The 21,501-nt window shown below is 43.9% G+C and overlaps 1 protein-coding gene across 4 annotated transcripts in view; it reads right to left on the bottom strand.

Moving 5' to 3' along the window:
• Window positions 1-21,501, bottom strand: part of SPECC1L (sperm antigen with calponin homology and coiled-coil domains 1 like) — a 49,530-nt gene that overhangs the window by 14,449 nt on the left and 13,580 nt on the right. For all 4 annotated transcript variants that reach the window (XM_015823401.1, XM_015823398.1, XM_015823400.1 and 1 more), the window contains exons 5-11: window positions 13,890-13,963; window positions 12,086-12,261; window positions 8,639-8,802; window positions 6,970-7,061; window positions 4,862-4,952; window positions 3,280-3,363; window positions 2,388-2,544 (exon numbers count right to left, since the gene is read on the bottom strand). In XM_015823401.1, coding sequence (XP_015678887.1) covers window positions 2,388-2,544; window positions 3,280-3,363; window positions 4,862-4,952; window positions 6,970-7,061; window positions 8,639-8,802; window positions 12,086-12,261; window positions 13,890-13,963 — 838 coding nt within the window. The remainder of the gene's footprint in view (window positions 1-2,387; window positions 2,545-3,279; window positions 3,364-4,861; window positions 4,953-6,969; window positions 7,062-8,638; window positions 8,803-12,085; window positions 12,262-13,889; window positions 13,964-21,501) is intronic.

The following is a 21,501-nucleotide window of genomic DNA, read 5'->3' as shown; positions in this document are numbered from 1 at the left end:
TCCTCCAACTGTTTTTTCCCCCCAACTTTTGTAATTCTGTAATACTCTCAGTATCAAAACACCATATCCTTCTCTTGTTTGATCCTTTTTTCCCTACTCTGAAGCAGATACTATCTGTTTAGCAGTCGCCAGCATGCTAAAATGTGATTAGGAAATGGCACGTGTCGTGTTTTATGAGGTGTAGCTTCACCAGTCCCACCTACCCAGCCCAGCTCCAATCCATTTTTCATTCTCATTTTGCACCCCTTTTCAGTCGACCTGTAATCCTAAAGCTCTTCAATGCCTCTGCCAGAATTCCCCAGAACCGCCCCTCCTTTGCCAAGCTTCCTCCTCTGTGATTCTGGTTGATAAGAGTTTTAACTAGATCCCTATGGATGTAAGAACATAAACTGTATGTTAAGAATATTTTTTAAAAGTCTTTCTTTAACAAGAAAACAAAAATCTAACCACCCGTAACACTGCAAAAGAACAGTACAGCTTGTTTCTAAATTCCAGAGAGGAACACATTTTATGTCAAGTTCTTTGTTTTGAAAATAATGTTTCAGGAAACAAATAAAATGAACTGTGTGGACACAATGAAAAGTGGTTTACAACAAATATTAATCTTACAAATGAGTCTGTCTGTTAGGTCAACTGCATTCCAAGCCCAAACCAGTTTAACTGTTTTTTATACTGGCATTATAGACCTTGACTAGCATATTGTTTAGGCATACTTTTTTTCATTTCTAAGGATAACTTTATTTTAATACTTACATATCTAATAAATTATTTAACATCCATACTAATATATTAAATAAACATACAGAAATGGTTTAATACCCTATCCTTTCATTGGATGGCACTGCGAATTAACATCTGGTTAGGTAAAAATAAAATATCTATTCTTTACAATGTAATTGTCAGCCTGGTGTGTTTTACTACAAGCTGGACAGAGCTGGTTTAAATCAAAGTAACATCAGGACAAGTTGAAGGTTATGGTTTTGCAGGGTTATATTTTATATTTTGATACTGTTAGCTACCTACAGCCTTGGAGAATGGACAGCTTACAAGCAAAACAAATAAATATTTGAAGCAGACAAACCACCATTGTGTTGCAGCTACCAAAAACAGATGCCAGTTTTAGCTACATTAAAAGAAGCATTCTTTTTTATAAATCAAGCTACCTCATTCTTATATCATATTCCAGAAAACTCTTTTTTCACTAGTTAAGACATATTTGAAATAACCTATCCAACATATGTCATTCAACTTGAAAAAGAAAGAGAATTTTGCTGGGAACCTGTGGAGAATGCCGAGGCACACAAATCTGAAAAACAAGCTGGAAGGACAACCAGTAGGAGAAGCACCAGCGGGAATGGAAGAGCAGAAGATTCAGGATGGTAAATGGCCTCAGAAACAAGAAGTGCTGACAGAGTTTTCTGTGCTGACAGAAAACCAAACTAGAACCAGAGAGATGTAGGAGGAATGGCAGAACCTGGGGGCAGAGGTAAAAGTGGCATCAGCCTAGAATCCCTACGTAGCCACAAGCAGACCAAGTCCAATCCCTCCTTGAATTCCCTGGACCTTTATCTAACTCCAAGCAGGTACTGACCCATTAATTGAGAATATTCCTGCCCACTGACATGATTAGCAATAAATCAGCTTAAGTGGACCTTCGCTGATTTTTCCTGTCTGACATGGGAGGATAATATAGGGAAGCAACTCAACAGAGTAGAGATGGCTGGTGGCTGTAAGCGCAGGTGTGGAGAGTTGCTTAACAGTGAATATCTTCCTCAAAGGCTGCCACCACCTTTTCTTTAAAGAGCACTTAATTGGAAGACTGCTCTAATTGCATCTAGCAAAGCATGGGGGGTTGGACTACGTGAGGTTCAAAAAAGTGTAACAAGAGAGTTATGTGTGAACAACTGACTTTTCTTCTTTCCCGGAGCACCAAAGCATTTGAGCAGAAACTCATGTCTTAAGTTCCCTTCAATGGACTATTGCGGTCGTCTCAGACTGCTGTTTGTTGCAGTATCTAACTTCCAAATAGACTTCATCCACCATTAAGGAGCTCACACTAAGCTCATTCACTCCTGATGCAGCCACGGATTTCAAAGTGTGCAGGAATGAGAGAGAGGCATTTTTGCACTATGATGTGGATTAACAGCAACTAGCCAGAGGCAAGAGGGGAGAATGCCCGGCATCCAGCCCAGGGGATTCTTCAAAAGTACACAAGTAAAGGCCAGCGAATGCTCCAACAATGCAGACATGCTCCCAAGTGGCGAGGCAGGTGCCAGTCAGCACTTGCTGGCATGCTCAGGGTTAGGAAGCCCAATTGGGGGTCCCAGTGATGAACCTCACTAGTTCTGCTGGTCAGGGCCCGAATGGAAAGGAGCAATGAGCTGTACCTTATTCGATTCCGTGTTGTAGGAGTGACCGATGCTGTTGGTGAAGATGAGAGCGACAGTTGTGGTGAAGCGGTCCCAATTGCTACGAGGGAGGCTGGAGATGTTCCATCGGGAGCGGTCATTTCCCGTTTGATTTCTTCGCTGCTTCGGCGGGACACTTGAATGGAAAATTGGAAAGCCTGGTGTTCAATTTCATGCTGGATCCTACATTTGCAATCTGAGCATTTCAGTTCCATTAGCAACCCCGGTGACAGTAGATGCTGCTGCCACTGAGTTTGGCCAAAGGAGCAAGATCTATGCTTGTTCCAGAACTTCAAAGAACATACTCTAAGAGCTTAAGATGTTATTCAGAAAGAAACCATTTTTATTTCATTGCACTTACTCTATGATCTTAAGTTGTAGAAGCTCTATTCCACATACAATATCTCACAATGTGTTTGGCAAGGAACAACTCTCATGTGTTTGCTTTAATCTATCTAGAGCGTCACATAGCAATAACCATTTTCTTTACACATCACCTGTTAACCGCATTCACTGGGATTGGACTAAAGCAGGGGTCTTCAATCTTGGCCCTTTTGACTTGTGGACTTCAACTCCCAGAATTCCTTAGCCAGGCACGCTGGCTGAGGAATTCTGGGAGTTGAAGTCCACAAGTCATAAAAGGGCCAAGTTTGAAGGCCCCTGGACTAAAGCTAGGGTTGAGATTCACCCATTTCTGTGTGTTATTTCACAAACCAACAATATTATAACAAAGTGGCCCTTCATACCAACATATCCAGAAGTCCTAAGGGATACTCTCACAAATGTACATTTTCTAAGGGCATTCACAACAGTGTGCGAAGAATTGCTTGCCTCCACAGTACCCGTCATTATTCCACTACCACATTATTACCAGAGAGAGATTTAGCACTTTCCATCGCAGGGACTCTTGGCAGAGAAGCTGGTCTGCTAGTAGAAGAAGTTCTCAGCAAATGATCTGCACAGAAAGGGAAGGAGGAAAGGTCATCTCAACCTCAGCACAATCCTGACCTGATCCTGCCTGCAGGGAGAGGTGACAGAGTGGATGGCCCAATACAATAAAGACCAAGTGCTTGTGTGTATGCCCGTGTGCCCTTACGTGAAAGCCGGCTTACTGCTTCATGTGTGGTGGGTCCCAAACATGAGACTTTTCATCTAACCTTTAAAGTCCAGAGGAGAATCACGTTGCCTTCACCTGTGAAGAAGTGGTCACTTGGGCTGTTAAGGCAGCGTTTTTCTGGGGCTGCAACTTGGCTGGGAAATTACTCTGCAAGCAAAAATTGGCTTTTCTTTTCTCTCAAATACCTTCTTCCCCAGGCTAAATATACTTTTGTTCTACTGAGAACCTGATTATGTCCTAATTGTTAGCATATGTACTGTAGCTTCTTTTCTCTAGTTTATCACCCTGCTTCTTTCTATTGCACTGCATTTGTTTAATTTTAATTTTGGAATGTTTTGTTCCAAACCACACTGAACATTATTTTTCAATTAAAAGAACGGGATGAAAGTGGTGAGGTAAAATAAATCACATGGTGCTGCATAAAACCCAGTTGTGTAGTATTTTCTGATCTAGGGCAGAAGGAAATGCTGCTGATGCAATCGTTTGGCTGGCAGGGCCCTTTCTCATTTCTGTATACAGTACACCAATTTAGATTCCAATTTACTTTCCCGTGTATATTAAATAATGCCAATGGCATGCAAAAAACAACCAAAAAAGACTAGAACAAAGTATTATTTTAAGTGGTGGAAGAATTTCCATTGTTGATACTGTGCTGTTCTTTGTCCAGGTTCAAAAGGAAGCCTATTCCTTGTTCACATGAAAACTATTCTTGTGAAAGTCTATTTTAAAAAGCCCAGCCATAAATCAAAGAGCTACACCCAGATCTGAGAACCATTCATTCTTACCGGAAGGGTAAGAAGGAAAGGGAAAGTTGATAAGTAAACCTACCAAGCACCAGAAAAATATTTGGAAACGGAGAAATAAACATTCTAGTTTGGTATTGTCACATTTTTTTTGTTCAAGAAATACTGTCCTAATGGTAGCAAAAGTGAATAGGGAAAGTAGGTTGTGTCCGAGAACTGTGCAGGAGGAGGTCTCTATACAGAGGAAAATTTGAATTTGGAGTCGGAGCCTTCTGAATAATCTTTCAAAAGCAGTGAAGTGTCTCGCTTTGGGCTCAGCCATCATCAGAAGACGTTTCAAAGACAAACCACTCTCGTATTCTGGAACGATCCAGCAGAGACAGGCAACAAGCCACAATTCAGCCTAGCCAAGCCTTAGAAAGGTATCGCAGGCGGTCAGTGACTCTACCTTCGGATAAAGAAGTGGAGCTGATCTGCCTTCTGCAAAGGTCCTTCCAGCTCAACCCCCGTCAGTGCCTGTTTCTGAACCATGGAAGACTCTGGAGGGTTCTAAAAATGTGCTGGGGATGTTCATAGCAAAAGACGCCTCTTACCTTGAACTGGAATTTCCGCATAGCTGGACCTTTTGTCTGATAAAGTAGCAAGCGGCTTAGAAGCAGATATTGGTCCACTGATGGAGTGTCTCTGAAAGGGGGAAAATTATTTTTGAGAAAAGGAACCAGTTTACTAAATCTCAACCGTTGTCATTCACCACTTGAATATTATGCTCCTATTTGAATTTTAAACACATCTCCAAGAGAGGCACCACTAACCCCAGTAGGTCATAATGATTTAGTTGAGCATGTAATGGCAGAAGATCAAGTTCAAAACTAGCTGAGCCATCAGCTTATGCTGAACTCTCAGTCGCAGGTCCATCAGTAGATAAGATAAATGACTTGTTACAAAGATTGTGGTTGTCAGTCTTCGCTGGAGACCTTGTTTCAAGATTCCCTAGAGGGTAATTGAGTATATTAATTAGAATAGAATAGAGCTGGAAGGGACCTTGGAGGCCTTCTAGTCCAGCCCCCTGCTCAAGCAGGAGGACCTATACCAGTGATGGCGAATCTTTTAGAGATTGAGTGCCTAAACTGCAACCCAAAACCCACTTATGCATCGTCGAGTGCCAGGTTGGTGCGGCCCATTGGCTGGGTGTGGCCCATTGGCTGGGCGTGGCTGCAGTGGTAACGGCAGACTGGGTGGGACTAAAAAGTTCAATCAATCAATTCCAACTTTGCCAGATCTTTTTTTTTCCCGTGAGAAGTTGAAATTGACTGATTGAACCTTTTTTTTTTTTTGCACATGGCGGCGGAGGCCTAAAGCGAAAAGGTTTTATAAAACCCAGCTGAAGGCCTAGGACTGGGGCAACGGCGCCCGTGCCCACAGAGAGGGCTCTGAGTGCCGCCTCTGGTACCCGTGCCATAGGTTCGCCACCACTGACCTATACCATCTCAGACAAGTGACTGTCTAGCCTCTTCTTGAAAATCTCCAGTGATGGAGCGCCCACGATTTCTGGAGGCAAGCTGTTCCACTGGTTGATTGTCCTCACTGTCAGGAAGCTTCTTCTTAATTTTAATTACATTATAATTAATCATTATATTCACAGTGGTGAAGACTGAATTGGTACCTTAAGGAACCTTTGCAGGAATCTGTCAGGCAAACCAGATGTAGGCTAGCCTGGCGGTCATGAAGCCCGGTTTAGCCATTATTTATTTGAATTTATTGGCTGCCCAACCCCAGTAGACTTTGGGTGAGGTACAAAATGTGAAAAGATACAAAAGCAGCTAAAAATATTAAAACAAGCCAACAGCCCAGATTAGCATACTCTAATAAAGAACAAAATCTAGAAGACCAAAGACGGACATTAAGCAAATGACAAGCATCAAGCACAAACCCAAAGGAAGGTTTCCAAAGCGTTCTGGAACACCAGGAGAGAAAGTCCTGATCTTTGGGGGGGAGATCCCGTTCCAGAGAGTGGGGCCCTAACAGGCCCCACAAGATGCCAATATTTAATGGAGAGCACCCGCTCAGCTGCACTGGGTAGGCAGAAGCAATTGGGGACAAGCCAATCTCTCTCAAGTATTATGCAGATGGTCCTTGCTTAATGACAGCCCTACTTAGCGACTGTTCAAAGTTACAATAGTGCTTAAAAAGTAACTTTATGACCAATCCTCACATTTACAACCGTTGCCAGATCCTGCAATCAGGAGATCGCCATTTGCAGGCTGCCCAGTGGGCTGTGTAGAGGCCATGGAGCAGCTGGCAATCACATTGTGCTCATGTGATGTCTTGCTTAATAACTGTGTCGCTAAGCAATCAAGTTGCTATCCCAATTTTGGTTGTTAAACAAGGACTTCCTATATTGCTGGTATTCCCGACTAGGGGTACTTGTGAAAACAGGAACAAATAACAAGCTAGAGGGTTCGCCCCCATTTCTACTTCTCACTTAATCCACTGCTGAAAGGGCTCCCCGATTTCTGATCTCAGGCACTGCCGGTCCAAACAGACAGCAGGAGCCACACAATTGATGTTGTTTGGGTATTACTATGGGAAGCCGAACCTAAGACAGGCTTTCCAGAAAAAACATTCAGTTTCTTTTCTCTGTGCAAAGCCGTCCCTGTTGCCAACCTGCGTCAGGCTGGACCAAACCCGCAAAAGCACTGACCTGCATGGGGGAGACGGCAGCTGCCGGAGGGGTTTTCAGAGGACTTGGGCTGAGTGGAGTTCGGGGAATTGTAGCTCCAGCAGGACTAGGAACTAGGGAAGAAGAAAGCGGGTCCAGGTTTATATCTAATGGCACAAATATCCTAGAAGAAACCCTCTCCACCTTTTCTCATTATCAAGTAAACAGAAACAAGCATGGTTGGCGAGGAAGTTGTGTCTCTTTCTGTGTGCCTCCAGGCAGCCTGGACACTTTCACTGCTTTCTTAAGGTAAGGTCTGCCCTGAAGAGGGCAAAGAAAATTCCCCGGAATTTGCATTTCAGGGGGATGTTCAAGAAGGCGCCGTCTACACAGCCACAGGTGCTGCCCCATAAGCCCTCCATTCCCCCCAGCATGGACACCTCTTGCAGCACTGGAGTTTTTAAATTTCCTTCTGTCTGCCTAAGTCTAATACGTTTCAACTGGTTCCTTCACAGTCAGAACTTTAAACCTCGAGCAGATCAATGTAGAACAATTTACTGTAAGGGTGGATTGTTTACTTTTAGTGCTGCTTTTACTCCTAGAATACAGACTGAAGTAAAAATAATAGAGACAAAGTAAGAATTTAATTGGTGCACACAATGGGAAAATTAAATGATACTAAGATGAATGAGACCCCCTGATGGGTCCATGACACTTAGATCTAAAGAGGCTAAATTGGTACTTTCCTAGGGCATCTGTCAATTAAAATGCTTTGACAGATGAACCAGAAGCTTTAGTAGTCTCAAAAAACATCCAGAGATGACCTATTTTTGAGCTCTGTTTTCTTTATTCTTACCCCATTTTTGTCATTTCTGCCATTTTTATTTGTTTTTGTTGTTGCTTCCTTGTTTTTAAATGCTTCCAGCAATTTGTATACTGCCCAATCATTGGGATTTAAACTGGTTCCTTTCTGGAATAATGCTGTAATATATATAACTACATGTGGATAAATGTTCTAATCATATTCCAAAAATATGTCTATTTTTGTGGAAATTTGGTTATATTGGTTGTGGGAAATAGCCAAGTAAATTACACCGAGAGACTGGAAAAGTGCTATTCCTCCATGCTTCAAGGACTGAATTCAGGAAATGTGCAACTCCTTTAATTTTTGACAATTATTTTTTGTTTATTCTTTTTTGGGAGGGTTGTTAAAAGAACTTAAATATTAGATTACTCACTGGATGGCTGTATATAACCTTTCTTAGTAATGTTTCTCTTTGCTGTTCGTTCTTATTGTTTTTGTTGTGCTATAAGTTATTTTCTCTGTATTTTTAAAAACTGCTACAGAATACATATCTATTTTAAAACAGATGCCCATTAGTGATGACCTTATTTGGGAAGGCATTTGTCCCATTGGAGCTGCGGTTTCCTTTCAGCCACTTTATTGGTCCCCTTTTCTTCTGTAACTCCTACACGGAGATCGACTCATCCCAGTAAACCCTTTGGGACCAAGTAGGGTTATGCAGAGTACAGGCAAGCAATGGGGAATCACAAGATGCACAAATTAAAGGCAGAAAGAAAACAAAACAAAATACATCTAGTAAAATAATGCTTGATTTATCATCAAATCACCCTGTGGGATTAAGAGTCTGAAGTGAAGTTCCTGTATAATGTTTCACTAATTTTATGCAGCTCCTTAAAGAAAAATTACCTTGTGAGGCGCTATCAAAGGACTTGATGAGGGTTTTGACCGTGGGGGTCGGTTCCGAAGACGTGGAGGACCTCCGGCTCGCCCCCATGCCTTGCCGCAGAGCTGCCAAGTCTCTTTCCACAGCATTCATGTAGTTGTAAACTCGGCCACGTTCCTCTTCTTGCCTACGTGTCACAGGAAACCCAACAAGATGCACGTTCAAAGGTCTGACTGAGTAGCCTCTGTGACCCTGGCAACAACAGCTTGAGTGCAGAGCATACAGTGTGTCTGAAGGATGCAGGGACCAGATTATTGCCTCATCTTTTCAACGGCTAAACATCTTAAGGGAAGTAACAAGCACGTCCCCTTTTACAACATGAAATACATGGAACTAAGACAAAATGGGAGCATTTTGGAATGAAGAAGCATTTTTTCATGTTTTGAAGTACTATCAAGGCATCTTCCATGTGGTGATCCATAAATGTGCTGAAGAAAGAGAGCGCTATAGCTAAAGCAAAAAGAGCGTGTTTTGTATTTAATACATGAGTAAATGGGGGAGGGGGAATCAGGCACTGCTCAGTCAGATGCTCTTAAGAGGTGAAAAAATGGGGATAAAGGGCGTAGCAGGGAAGGGACATCACATTCATATATACTTTTGCCATCACTATCTCAATGAACATTTCTTAAAACTATAAACAGATTGTTACGCAATACCAATTTTCAAAGCAAATTTTGAAAAGGGACACAAATATAAAGTAAACAAATCAATTCCAAAGTACTTCTAACACAGAACTTTATATAATGTTCTTGCACAGGTCCTAAACATTCATCATTTTTTAAAAAATAGAAGATTAGAAAAATCTAGATAACTAGCCATTAACATTCTAGAGATGTTTTGTGACAAATATTTAGCAACTGACTGCCAATTTTCCACAGCAAACGGGGAGTTTCTGTTCTGAATCTCAGCAGGTGGTTCTGACTGTGACGGCCTCCATGTACGGGTGACTCCTTAGCCCGGCTTCAAGCCCTGCACTCGCTCACTCACTAACAGAGGCAGCGAGCAGAAGTTTTAGAAACTCAGGCTCTGTTAAAAGAGGATTTTCTTTCAGGCAGTTTTTCAAAACAAAAGAGACAGGAGGCTCTGACAGAAGAATCAAAAAGAAATTTCCTAGTGAAATTAAGGAGAGAAGATCTTATGGGAATTGCAATTGGCTTTTAATGCCAATTAAAAGCAGGGGTGTCAAACTCAATTTCACGGAGGGCCGCATCAGCATTGTGGTTGCCCTGGGGGTGCCAGGTGGGTGTGGCCAGAGTGGGTACAGCCTACTGGGTGGGCGTGGATGGAGTGGGCATGGCCAATTCTACATCATTCACGTCCAGGGTGCCTATGGGGGCCTGGGCAGGAGTGGGACAGATATGAGGGTCTCTGGCAGAAGGGGGTGGGACCGGGGCAAGTGCCAAGGCATGGTCCACTGGGGCAAGTGCCAAGATGGCCACCACAAAATTGTACATTGGCTCCTGGCCGGCCTGGGTCAGGGCCAAGGCAGCGGGGGCCATTCCCTCACTGTTTCCGGGATGGCTTTGCGGGCCACATGAAACCACTTCGTGGGCTGCATCCGGCCCCCGGGGCCTTGTGTTTGACATGTCTGCCTTAGAGGAAGACTGGTGTGGAGAGCCCATCTCTTTCTCTTGATAATCTTGGTTATTCTCTCTCTTTCTCGTCCTCAATGACAGCGCTGATGTCAACTGGCCCTTTCTAGTCTACTCAGTTCAGTAATTCTGAGAAAATCAATGTTTGGGCTGACCTTTTTTTTCTGACAGCATCAAGTTTGTTTTAGTCCAGGGTTCCGGCACGTCACGTACCAGCGGTGCACATAATTTTGCAGCATTGCATACTTTGCGCCACTGGACACATCACCAACTTCAATGCGGACACATCACAAGCACTGCTACCAGCTCTTCCTACGCTCTCCATTAAGGGGTGTAACAAAGATTTCAAGCCACTCTTTTAACTATGTTTTACTTAGTATGACTCCTAGTTTCGTTTTCCATTTCAGTTTTGTATGATCCTAAATAGCCACAATTTGAATCCACAGAAACTGCAACTGGTTTTTTTTCCCCAGATGAAGAAATTAATATTAGAAAAATCTGTAAATGAAGAAAACACTGAAAATTTAGGTGACTCTAATTCATTCACTCTGGTAAAGAGACTGAGTGTATCCAAAGTCCGAGCCCCATGTGTCCTGTGAGTGTGGAGTGGGGGAGAGAGAGAAGGCCAGCCCCACCCAGCCCCAGAGCGAAGGGATGGACCACTCAAGTGGTGGAGACAAGTTGGAGGAAGAGGGAGGGGATCAGGAACCCCCCCTTTCTCAGCTCGGGTTCGTTTCCCTTCTTTCAGACTCAAAGAGGGGGGTGGGGCATGAATAGATGCAGGGCCAGTCCAAATGCCAGGAGGACTCCAAGATCAGCCTCACCATTTCATCACATCTTCTTAGAAAAGATGAGAGGGGAAAAATGCCCAGTGACTGGAGAGAACTACAGGTGGTCCTCCACTTACAACCATTCATTTAATCACTGTTCCAAAGTTACAACGGCACTGCAATGGTGACATGGGACCATTCCTCACATTTATGACTGCTGCACCACCCCCACAGCCACATGACAAAGGTTCAGCTGTACTTATGACGACTGCAGCATCCCAGGATCCCATTCGGCTTCCAACAAGCAAAATCAATGGGAGAAGCCAGATTCGCTTAATGACATGTGATTCACTTAACAACTGCAGTGATTTGCTTTACATGGCAAAAAAAATAATAATGTAAAATTGGACGCAAGTCATTTAACAATCGCCTTGCTTGGCTACGGAAATTCTGGTCCCACCTGTGGTTGTAAATTGAGGGTTACCTATATAGGGAGTCTGCAATTTACGACAGTGATTGAGCCTGGAAGCCGTGTTGGTTGTTAAGCAGGTGACTATGCGACTTAGCCTGATTTTACCGCCTTTTTTGATGGCACTTATTAAGCAGATTCATTGTCCAGAATGGGACTTTCCTGGAAATCAGAAGCAAATGCTGGTTTCTGGCAAAAAATGTTGTAAATGGTGGCGACGTGACCAGGGGACGCTGCAAACAACCATGAATGCATGCTGGTTGCTGAGCACCCAAACTACGACTGTGTGACCACCGGGGTGTGTGTGGCTGTTGGAACTTCAAGTGGTCACTGAGCAATCAGTTGTAAGTTGAGGACAATCCGCAGTGGGGGGAAAAAAGGATTTTAATAAATTTATCATTTTTATAAACCTCCTCTAACAGATGAGCAAAAAGTTGCTTTTTGTAACTTATTTGTAACTGTAAGTTATTCGATATTCTCTCGTGTTCAGCAATTGCGTGCTGTGCAGCTTTCAGAAATGTAAGAAATTGCCATAAATAAATTATAAATGATAATGATAATTAAATTTCATTAACATACTTGCGTGATTTTATTTCCTCGAGCTCTTTGGTGAGCTTTTCATTCTTTTCTTGAGCTTCATGCAGCCTGCGCTTTAAGTCTCCAATTTCTTCCTGGGCTTCAGATTTTATGTCATTAGCAATGACCACAGCAGTCTGCAAGTCTGCTTGAAACTGGCGCCACTCTGCAGACTCTTCCTGAAAATAAGCAGGGATCAAGCAGCAGGTTCCCAGGGAGGGAACTGACAGGCGTGCAATTCAACCGGAAGAGGAAGAGACAACAGAAAGAGGCATCTTTTCAGAGTGTGTGCTCAGCTGGGGGGGGGGGATGAAACCCCAAACAGCTGCTGATTGCAAGTGTGACAGCCTTCTTGGGAAGGCCTGGCAGGGTGGCACTCTCTCATGATAATCCCCTGCCCTCTCCCAACAACTCTTCTGCCATTTTCTTGGGGTTTGCAATCCACACTTTGAGGAACACTGGAGTGAAGGAATACACAATTAGGCTGAATGAATTTAAAATCCTATACTTCCAATCCGATCCTAAGTAGCCCCGGGGAGGGCTGTCGTAACTTCAAACAGTCAGAAAGTCAAATACCTTGAAGAACTCTAGGATGAGAATTTGATTGGTAAACACTTTGAAAACAAGATGTCAATTTTTTTAAAAAAAAAATGGTCAAAAATAAGTTATTCCAGATGAATCTTATTTTTTGATCTGGAAATTTCTTAGTAGCGTAAGTGCAACAGATAAATTGCACTTGATTATAGCAAACTATTTGACAAAACATCCCATGGCATGTAAATCAGCAAGTGTGGGCTGAATGGCAAGGTAATTAAGTGGCTCTGGAGCTGGCTCAAAAGTCAGACAACATGCCCTTCTCAGTGTTCTTATCAAATTGGAGGGAATGGGTGATACAAAATTCAGTCCAGGGCCCTTCAGTATTTATATTAGCAATGTGAATGAGGAGGTGGAAAGATGGCTTAGTAAGCCTGAAATGAAGCAAAATTCAATGCACAGATAGCACAGATCCCGGAACACAGAAACAACTTTCAAAAAGACCACGACAGCTTAGAGAAACGGGCTGAAAATACCACTATGGAATTTAACAGAAACAAGGTGAAGTTGAAATGAAAGACAGAGTTCAAAGGTAAGGAATCTTTCATTTAACAGCAGCACTGTGGCAAGATCTTGTGACGGTAGTTGATCAGTTACTGAATATGATCCAGCATACACTGTGGCAGCAAAACACCCAAGGCAGGGATGGTTCCCATTCCAATGTGTATTCTGTGTTGGTCTGATCTCCCTTTCGGTAGGAGCAGTTTGAGAGCAGAATGGAGGACCATGAGAGATGACAGTCTCCCTTCACTGAATGTGCTCAAATGGAGTCTTAGCAGGCATCCAGCATCCCTCAGCTCTGGATTCCTACCCAAAGGAGGGATCTAATGACTGAAGTAGTTCCTTATGAATCTATGAATAAAGAAGTGCAGAAGAGACATGCATTCTTTCAAGCCATTACGGAAAAGAACAAGGTGGTAATTGGACTAAATAAGGAGCCACTTTGGTCTAGCACAGGGGTAGGCAACCTCGGCTCTTTTATGACTCATGGACTTCAACTCCCAGAATTCCTGAGTAGCTGACTCAGGAATTCTGGGAGTTGAAGTCATTGAGTCATAAAAGAGTCGAGGTTGCCTACCCCTGCACTAGTGGTTAAGGCACCAGGCTAGGAAATGGGAGACCGTGAGTTGAATTTCCATCTTATGCATGAAAGCCGGCTGGGAGATTTTGGACCAGTTCCCCACCCCCCAGCCCAACAAACATGACGACTTACCCTCAGCCGCCTGTGCAGGGTCTTGATCTCTCTTTCCATGTCATGTTTTTGATCCTGAAGCTTCTTAACTGTGTCTAGCAAATAAAAAATAGCACAGGATTTAACAATAAACCTGAACATATTTCCTGCATTTATATTTTTAATGTGACTAACAACCAAAGTTCTCTGGATAGACTGCAAAACTGTTATATAAAATAGGTACCCCTCATGTATAAAAATAATGAAGATGTCTTGGGAGAGGTAAGTATATTAGTATGGTATCCTAAACACCTCAGATTGCGTGCTGTATGGCAAAAGCATAAGACCACCATCTCTCTTGGGATTCAACTCACATCCCTAATTTTATGTCAACATGTAAGCGCACTGCTGAATTTTAATGTAAGTTCCTTAGGACAAAATATGTTTGTTTCAGATTAACTTTTCAAGTAGTGCAGTTTTCCTCAAAAGCAGCTATTAAGACAGGTTAGCCACCGTCTTTCAAAGTTTGGCTTTCCAGCTTATGATACCAGCTTTCAAATTCTAAGACTGCCATCTAGTGAAAAGTTCAAGGGGAAAGCAAAGACCCAATTTGGAACACCTTTCTATATTTACGTTCCTTTTTCATTAGTGTTTGTAAAATTATTTCCTTTACATCTTAATCTCTGAGGTATGCAAGACCGTGTCGATACTGTAACCAGCTTAGTCATAAAATGTTAAGATTTTCAACTTCCATCTTTTAGATCAGTGTTTCTCAACCTTGACAATTTTAAGGCATGTGGACTTCAACTCCCAGAATTCCACAGCCAGCAATGCTGGCTGTGGAATTCTGGGAGTTGAAGTCCACATGCCTTAAAATTGTCAAGGTTGAGAAACACTGTTTTAGATATTATTCCACCTGGTTTAAAACAAATGGATACACATTTATTTCTTTGTCTCATTGCCTACAATACTTCTAAATTTGTGAGACAAATTTGGTAGAAATCAACACCAGATAAACAGAAACAGCCAAGGAAGAAATGACCCACTCAAGACTGGCAGGGTAAGGAGGGCATCTAATCAAGCCAGGCAGCTTTGCTGCCCCCTGCAGGATAGGAAAGCACATTCAGTCACCTGGGGAGCCAACCTTTACATTTTCCAGACAAGAGTGTTTTCCAACAGAGCCTTAATGGGGAAAGATACACTGCTAATTTTCTCAACCACTTACTCTAACGCAAAGCTGGCTGAGGAATTCTGGGAGTTGTAGTCCACAAGTCTTAAAGTTGCCAAGGTTGAGAACCCCTGCTCTAACGAAAGTGTAACACTCCCCCTTTCTATAAAACATTCTCTTCATCCCATTTAAGGCTCTCTCTTGTTCAGAAAAGGGAACTGAATTATATATACGGTTTTTTTAAATCTCTACTTACTTTCAAAATTTATTATTCAATGTAATGGAAACATTACATTTCATTTGAAAAGCTATAAAATTGTGAACCTGCATCCTCCTCCGAAGGTTTAAGATGCGCTTTTCTACTTATATGCAGTTTTTTCCTTTCTGAATACAAATTTTAGAAAAAAATATTTCTTATGAATTCCAGAGTTTCCAGAGACTGGCAATGTTTGAGAAAGGTGTAATGGCTAATATTCCTAAATTATTTTAAGATGCAATTTTCCCTAACACAGATAATTTTAATGACTGGTTTAAGTAAAGTTGATCTTTAATTTTATGCGGGGGGGGGGATAAAACTCCAAAATTTATGTAATAGTTTTTAAAGACCTCTCAAAACTGAAGTAATGGGTAAAATATAACAAACATGATAAATTATAAAAGCAAAAATAATCATAAATTGTAAGAATAAAAGGAGTAACAAATCAAATAATGTATCTTCATAAATGACTTAGATGAGGGAATTGAAGGGGAACTCATCAAATTTGCAGATTATACTAAACTGACAGGAGTAGCCAATACTCCAAAAGACAAACTCAGGATCCAAAAAAATCTTGACAAACTTGAACAATGGGCCCTATCCAACAAAATGAGTTTCAATGTGGAGAAAAGCAAAGTCTTACATTTAGGCAGGGAAAACCAAAGGTACAAGTATAGATTGGGTGAGACCTGGCTCAAAAACAGTAACTGTGAGAGGGACCTTGGAGTCCTAGTGGACGATCACTTGACCATGAGCCAGCAGTGTGCAGTAGTAGCCAAAAAAGCTAATACAATCCTGGGTTGTATAAACAGAGGCATAGAATCAAGATCACATGAAGTATTAGTACCGCTTTATAAACCCCTAGTGAGACCACACCTGGAATACTGCAGCCAATTTTGGTCACCATACTACAAAAAAGATGTTGAGACCTTGGAAAAAGTTCAGTGAAGAGCAACTAAAATGATCAAAGGCCTGGAGACTAAAACATATGAAGAAGGCTACAGAACTTGGGTTGGCTAGTCTAAAGAAAAGAAGAAATAGGGGAGACATGATAGCAGTGTTCCAGTATTTGAAGAGGGGGTTAAATTATTCACTAAAGCACCACAGGGAAGGACAAGAAACAATGGTTGGAAACTGATCAAATAGAGAAGCAACCAGGAATTAAGGAGAAAGTTCCTAACAGTGAGGACAATTACAGCTTGCCTTCAGAAATCAGGGGTGCTCCATCACTGGAGGTTTTTAAGAAGAGACTGGACAGTCACTTGTCTGATATGATATAGGTTCTCCTTCTTGGGGGGGGGGGGGGGGGCTGGACTAGAAGACCTTCAGGGTTCTATTCTATTCTATTCTATTCTATTCTATTCTATTCTATTCTATTCTATTCTATTCTATTCTATTCTATTCTCCTACCCAAGATGGATACCACTAATTCTATAAACTGAAAGCCCAGTAAAATGAAACCATCTTTCAAGCCTTCTAAAAATGGGGGAGGGGGGAGGCAGTTCTAAACCTGGAGTGGAGGGACATGACAGAGAAGACCTGTCACCTCACAAGCCTCCCCAAGATCTTCTCACTGCGTGGGCAGATGCAGCCCTGGCAAGGGGATGCCTGAGACTGTAGGAGAAGACACAATGCTGTTTGGACCTCCCTTGTTACCTTCCCAGGGACTTGAGAAACAAGCAACCTTCAGCCTAGCCTCAGATGGCCTGGAGGGTGAAGGAACGTTGAGAAAGCCAGGAGAAGACACCAGGTTGTGGGCAGAGCCCTGGGAACCAAGACAGTTGAATAGTAGCCTTCTAAAAAGAAGCTACTGTTCTCCATTACTTCCTTGTTCTCCCTTAATTACCTCAGTAAACATCTCACCTGCTGATGCTATACGCAATCCCATGCATATTCTAACTTGCATGACCCTGAAGAGGTAGGTTGCACCCTGCCCTTCTTAAGTTAGTTTTGCTGACTCCAGTTGGGAAAACAAACCACCTGGGTATCAATGAAACTTTGTGCTGGTCTCCAGGTTTAAATAGCCCTGTGAGCGAAATCTCTCCCTCAGGAGACACTAGTGCTCTGCTATGCAAGGCTGTCCGGATCCTGAGGGCTTTTGGAACTGGTAACCGGGGCAGCGACATCTGGAGAGAGCTCACCGTGCAGCAGAGAGCCTTTCCCACCGGGAGTATCCCCTCTGTGTTCAGATCTCTCAGCTCTCTGGGGGAGGGAAAGAAGAAACGACAACTGACAGGACCGTCCTTCATTTCTCTGGGGGGGGTTGGCAGTCTAGGCCATTCACCCTTTTCTGCAGGACAGCCACCTGCAGAAGGCACCTGGAGAAAAGTGTGAATGGCCTTCCCTGCGTCTGCCGCCATATCTTCCCCAGCCCATCGTGGTTTCAACTCAGGCCCCACCCGGACAACCTGCAATGGCACGTGGAACAGCCTTTGGAGACGAGGGGAAGACCTGCAGCCCTGATCAGAGGAGGCAGCTCAGTCTGCAGATGGGGGAAAGCAGGGGAAGCCTTTCAGAAGGGACCCTGCCTACTTTCCCGGAGACTAAAAAGAGAGGATGGGAACTTTCAGCCTTGCAGGGTTCTGTTAATGTAAGCTTACCATAAAGTAGGATTAGTTCGCCTGGGTGTGTTTCTTGTTTGGACTCCCACGCAAGGCTGACACAACGCAGGGAGAACCAGACCCGCCCTCTTATTTCGCTCTACCAGTATTAGCCACCTTGAGTGGTCACTTCTCCAGAGGAGGCTGGTTAATTACATCCCTTCCAACCCTTCGTCTTGCCTTGCCTCGCCTGCCTATCAAATGAAAGATTCTCCCCAATCTTCCTCAAACATCTCAGGCTGGGAAGTGCTCCTCAACCCTACCAGAGCTCTCCTCCCGGCCCCTTCCTTTTCCTCAGCACCCCCTGGAGAGCACAGCAGAGAAAGCCTCTTTCACGTTCTTCCCAGCCAAGCCAAGACTACGTACCTCTCTCCAATCACTTATCAGCACTCCGTAGTCTTCTTATCCAGCCTCTGGGCCGTTCATCCCTGCCTCCCAGCTTCATTTCAGGCCAGACCCCGCAAGCTCAAAGCTGCAATCTCTCTCCCTTCCACTTTTGTAACACTCAGGACAACAACGCCCGGCTTTCCCTGGCAGATTCTGGCAGTGCTGTCTCTAGTTCGCCTCCAGATGCCTGGGTGAGCAGGGAGGGCCCAGGGTTCCGGAGTTCCTTTACTGTCCAAATGGCCTCTCTTCCACACCCTCTTCCTTCACCCTCTTCCTCTTCTACTTCCCTAGCCCCAATTATCACCATTCTGACCCATGTCGAATGTCCTGATTTCACTCTTCCCTTCCCATATCCCCTCCCACCGAAAAGCCTATAATCCATTTCATCCAAAATTACCTGCATTCCATATCCCGCGCCAAGTAAATTCCAAATCTCTAATCTTAACACTAAAACTCTCACGACAATATTTTATACAATGCCATACTAAAATAATTGGGGCCTGTGTTGATAAAACTTTAGTCCGCTTAAAATTGGTTTTCAAATCTGTTCCCTTACTCTTAATTTAATGTTTCAAAAAGAGAAGCATAATTTTACCTCTATTCAAAGTGCAGGTTAATAATCCCCATATTTATAAAATGTTGATTTTATAAACATCTTTGCCATCTCTACTTTATTTGCATCTATGATATTTGAATATATGGGGATAATGTTGCAGGATCCAATCTGCAGAATGGATCATGCATTTCTTTATTTAAAAGATCTAAAGGGCCACCTATCTTGTAAAACACAATTCTGGCTCGGCTCGCAACAATAATAAAAGCAAGCCAAAAGAAATCTGGGCTCCTGGCCCACCACCTCCAACCCATCCATTCCTACGACCCTCAAGCTCCATCCTTCCTCTATTCCAGGGCTGGAGGAAAAGCTAGCCTTTCAAGGCTTAGGGGGGGGGCTGCCAGAACCTGGGGAAGGGGGGGCACAGTTTAAGAGTCACAGTGGTGGTATAGTAAGAACTTGTCATACTACCTTCCCAGAACCAGAACTCAAAACTATTACCTATGGTTTTTTTTTAAAAAAAACAAAAATCTGGAGAACCGGTGAGATGCCAGCAGACTACAGAAGAGTAAGCATAGTTCAAACATGCCAAAAGGAAAAGAAGGAGGACCTGGAAAACTACAGACCAGTCGCACTGAGCAAAAAATTACAACAAATAGTCAAGCAATATGCTTAGGTAAGAGTACTACCGTCACCAGCAGCCTATCTAAATTCATCGAGAATTGGGTCAGAACAATTCTGCCTCTTTTTATCAGCTAGTGGCAAGTTGTTAGACCTTCAGAAGAGGGCCAAGGGAACGTGCCTTGACCTCAGCAAAGCAGCTGGCACTCTCTCTCACGACATCCTGATATTTAAAGCAGAGTGGGTTAGAAGATACTACTTCCAAAGATCTGCATTTATTTGAAAAGTCTCCTAGATAATTTAATTAAAGTAGGTTATATGCATCTTGCTTTTATATTCTCGCTATATTGTAAATAAAAGTTTTAAAAAAGAAATAGGAAAAAAAGCAAGGCTGTTTGTAAATAATTCTGTATCAAATTGCAGCAAGCTATTGAGAGAGATCCTCCTCCAAGGCTCCCTTCTTGGCCTTATGTTGTCTGAGATCTTTCTAAACGGTATAAAATAGTGGCGGCGAACCTATGGCACGTGTGCCAGAGGCGGCACTCGGTGCCCTCTCTGTGGGCACGCGTGCCGTCGCCCCAGCCCCGTCTCCCCCCCCCGCAGCCCTCTCACCAGCAGCTCCCTTGGAGGAGAGTCGCCTCCGAGCGCGGAGCAGCACAGCCAAGCACATGGCAGCAGGGACAAGACTCCGCCCTCGCGCTGTGTCGCACGCAGATGATGCTGCGGGGCGCAAGCGGAGGGCGTGGCCACCGTGGCACTGCAGAGCCGCCTGGGCGATCTGGGCCATGGAGGCGGTGGGTGGCCCGGCAGGTGGGGCAGGACGGGGCCAGGGGTGGAGCGGGTGGGACGGAGCGGCGTTTTTTGGGCACTCGGTCTCTAAAAGGTTCGCCATCACTGGCCTAGAAGATAAACAGAAAGGGCTTATATTAAATCTGCAGAAGACCCCAAACTAGAGGGATAGAGGACAGGGAAGCCTGGCTTGGCTGCACTCAGTATGAGACCAGCTGAGCAGGTGTGAGCCATCTAATGCAGCTTCACTGTCCTCTGTGCTTGTCTGATTAGGTGTGAGGTGAAATGATCAGGGTGGGGCACTGCACTTGCCATGCATTAATTAAAATAAGTTTTAATTAATTACAAGGCTATTTTTTTAGGCATTCTGGATGAACATTTCATGGGATTTCTTAACAATAAGTACCTTAAGAAATGTATCGATTGCCCAAGATAACAGAGTTCCCCCCTCTGAAATTTTCCAATGACAGCCGAATCGTTCTCTTTTGAAGGGGTGATTTAATGCAGGGCTTTTCAACCAGTGGTACGGATACCACCTGTGGTACATTGGCACCTGGCAGGTGGTACGCGACCATCCTAGAAAAGTGGTAGTGGGGGAGGGGAATGAGCTGAACCGGTGGCAGCACCGCACAAGCCTGAGCGAGAGACGGCTGGAGCTGCAGGGCTGTCAGGGCTCAGTGGAAGCAACAGGATCAATGCCGCTTTCCAGCTGATCGGCGCTTCTTCGGGGCTGTCAGGGCTCAGTGGAAGTGCCAGGATCAGCGCCAGGCTCCAGCTGGAGCTCGGCGCTGATCCTGGTGCTTCTGCTGAGCCCAGAAGCAGCGCCGATCAGTTGGAAAGCAGCACCGATCCTGGCACTTCTGCTGAGCCCAGAAGAAGCGCCGATCAGCTGGAATGTTGCAGCCTCTCCAGGGTCTTGTGATTTACATTCAGATGCTTGGCAACTGATTCATATTTAGGACGGTCACAGTGTCCCAGGGTCATGTGAAGTGACCAAAACCTGCTGCAACCAGCCAGCAGATGGGGGGGGGGAACCAACCCCCCCACCCCACCCCCACTGCCAATCCTCAACAGAAACGCTCACAACAATGAAAACCTCAGATAGGAGGAAGAGCGCCACCAGGTGGGCAGGCAGGTGTCTTGCTCGGCTCTGGCTTGGGGGGCACTTTTTTCAGTGCCATTGTAACTTCGAACAGTCACTAAGCAAACTGTTGTAAGTCAAGGACTACCTGTACTTTATCACTTTTTCCCTTTTTTGGGGGGGGGGGGTTCATCAGTTT

Source organism: Protobothrops mucrosquamatus, unplaced genomic scaffold, assembly GCF_001527695.2.
Source record: "Protobothrops mucrosquamatus isolate PMUCROS unplaced genomic scaffold, P.Mucros_1.0 scaffold1860, whole genome shotgun sequence".
Classification (NCBI taxonomy): domain Eukaryota; kingdom Metazoa; phylum Chordata; class Lepidosauria; order Squamata; family Viperidae; genus Protobothrops; species Protobothrops mucrosquamatus.
The sequence above is the reverse complement of the archived record's forward strand: the minus strand, read 5'-3'. Positions and strand labels throughout refer to the sequence as shown.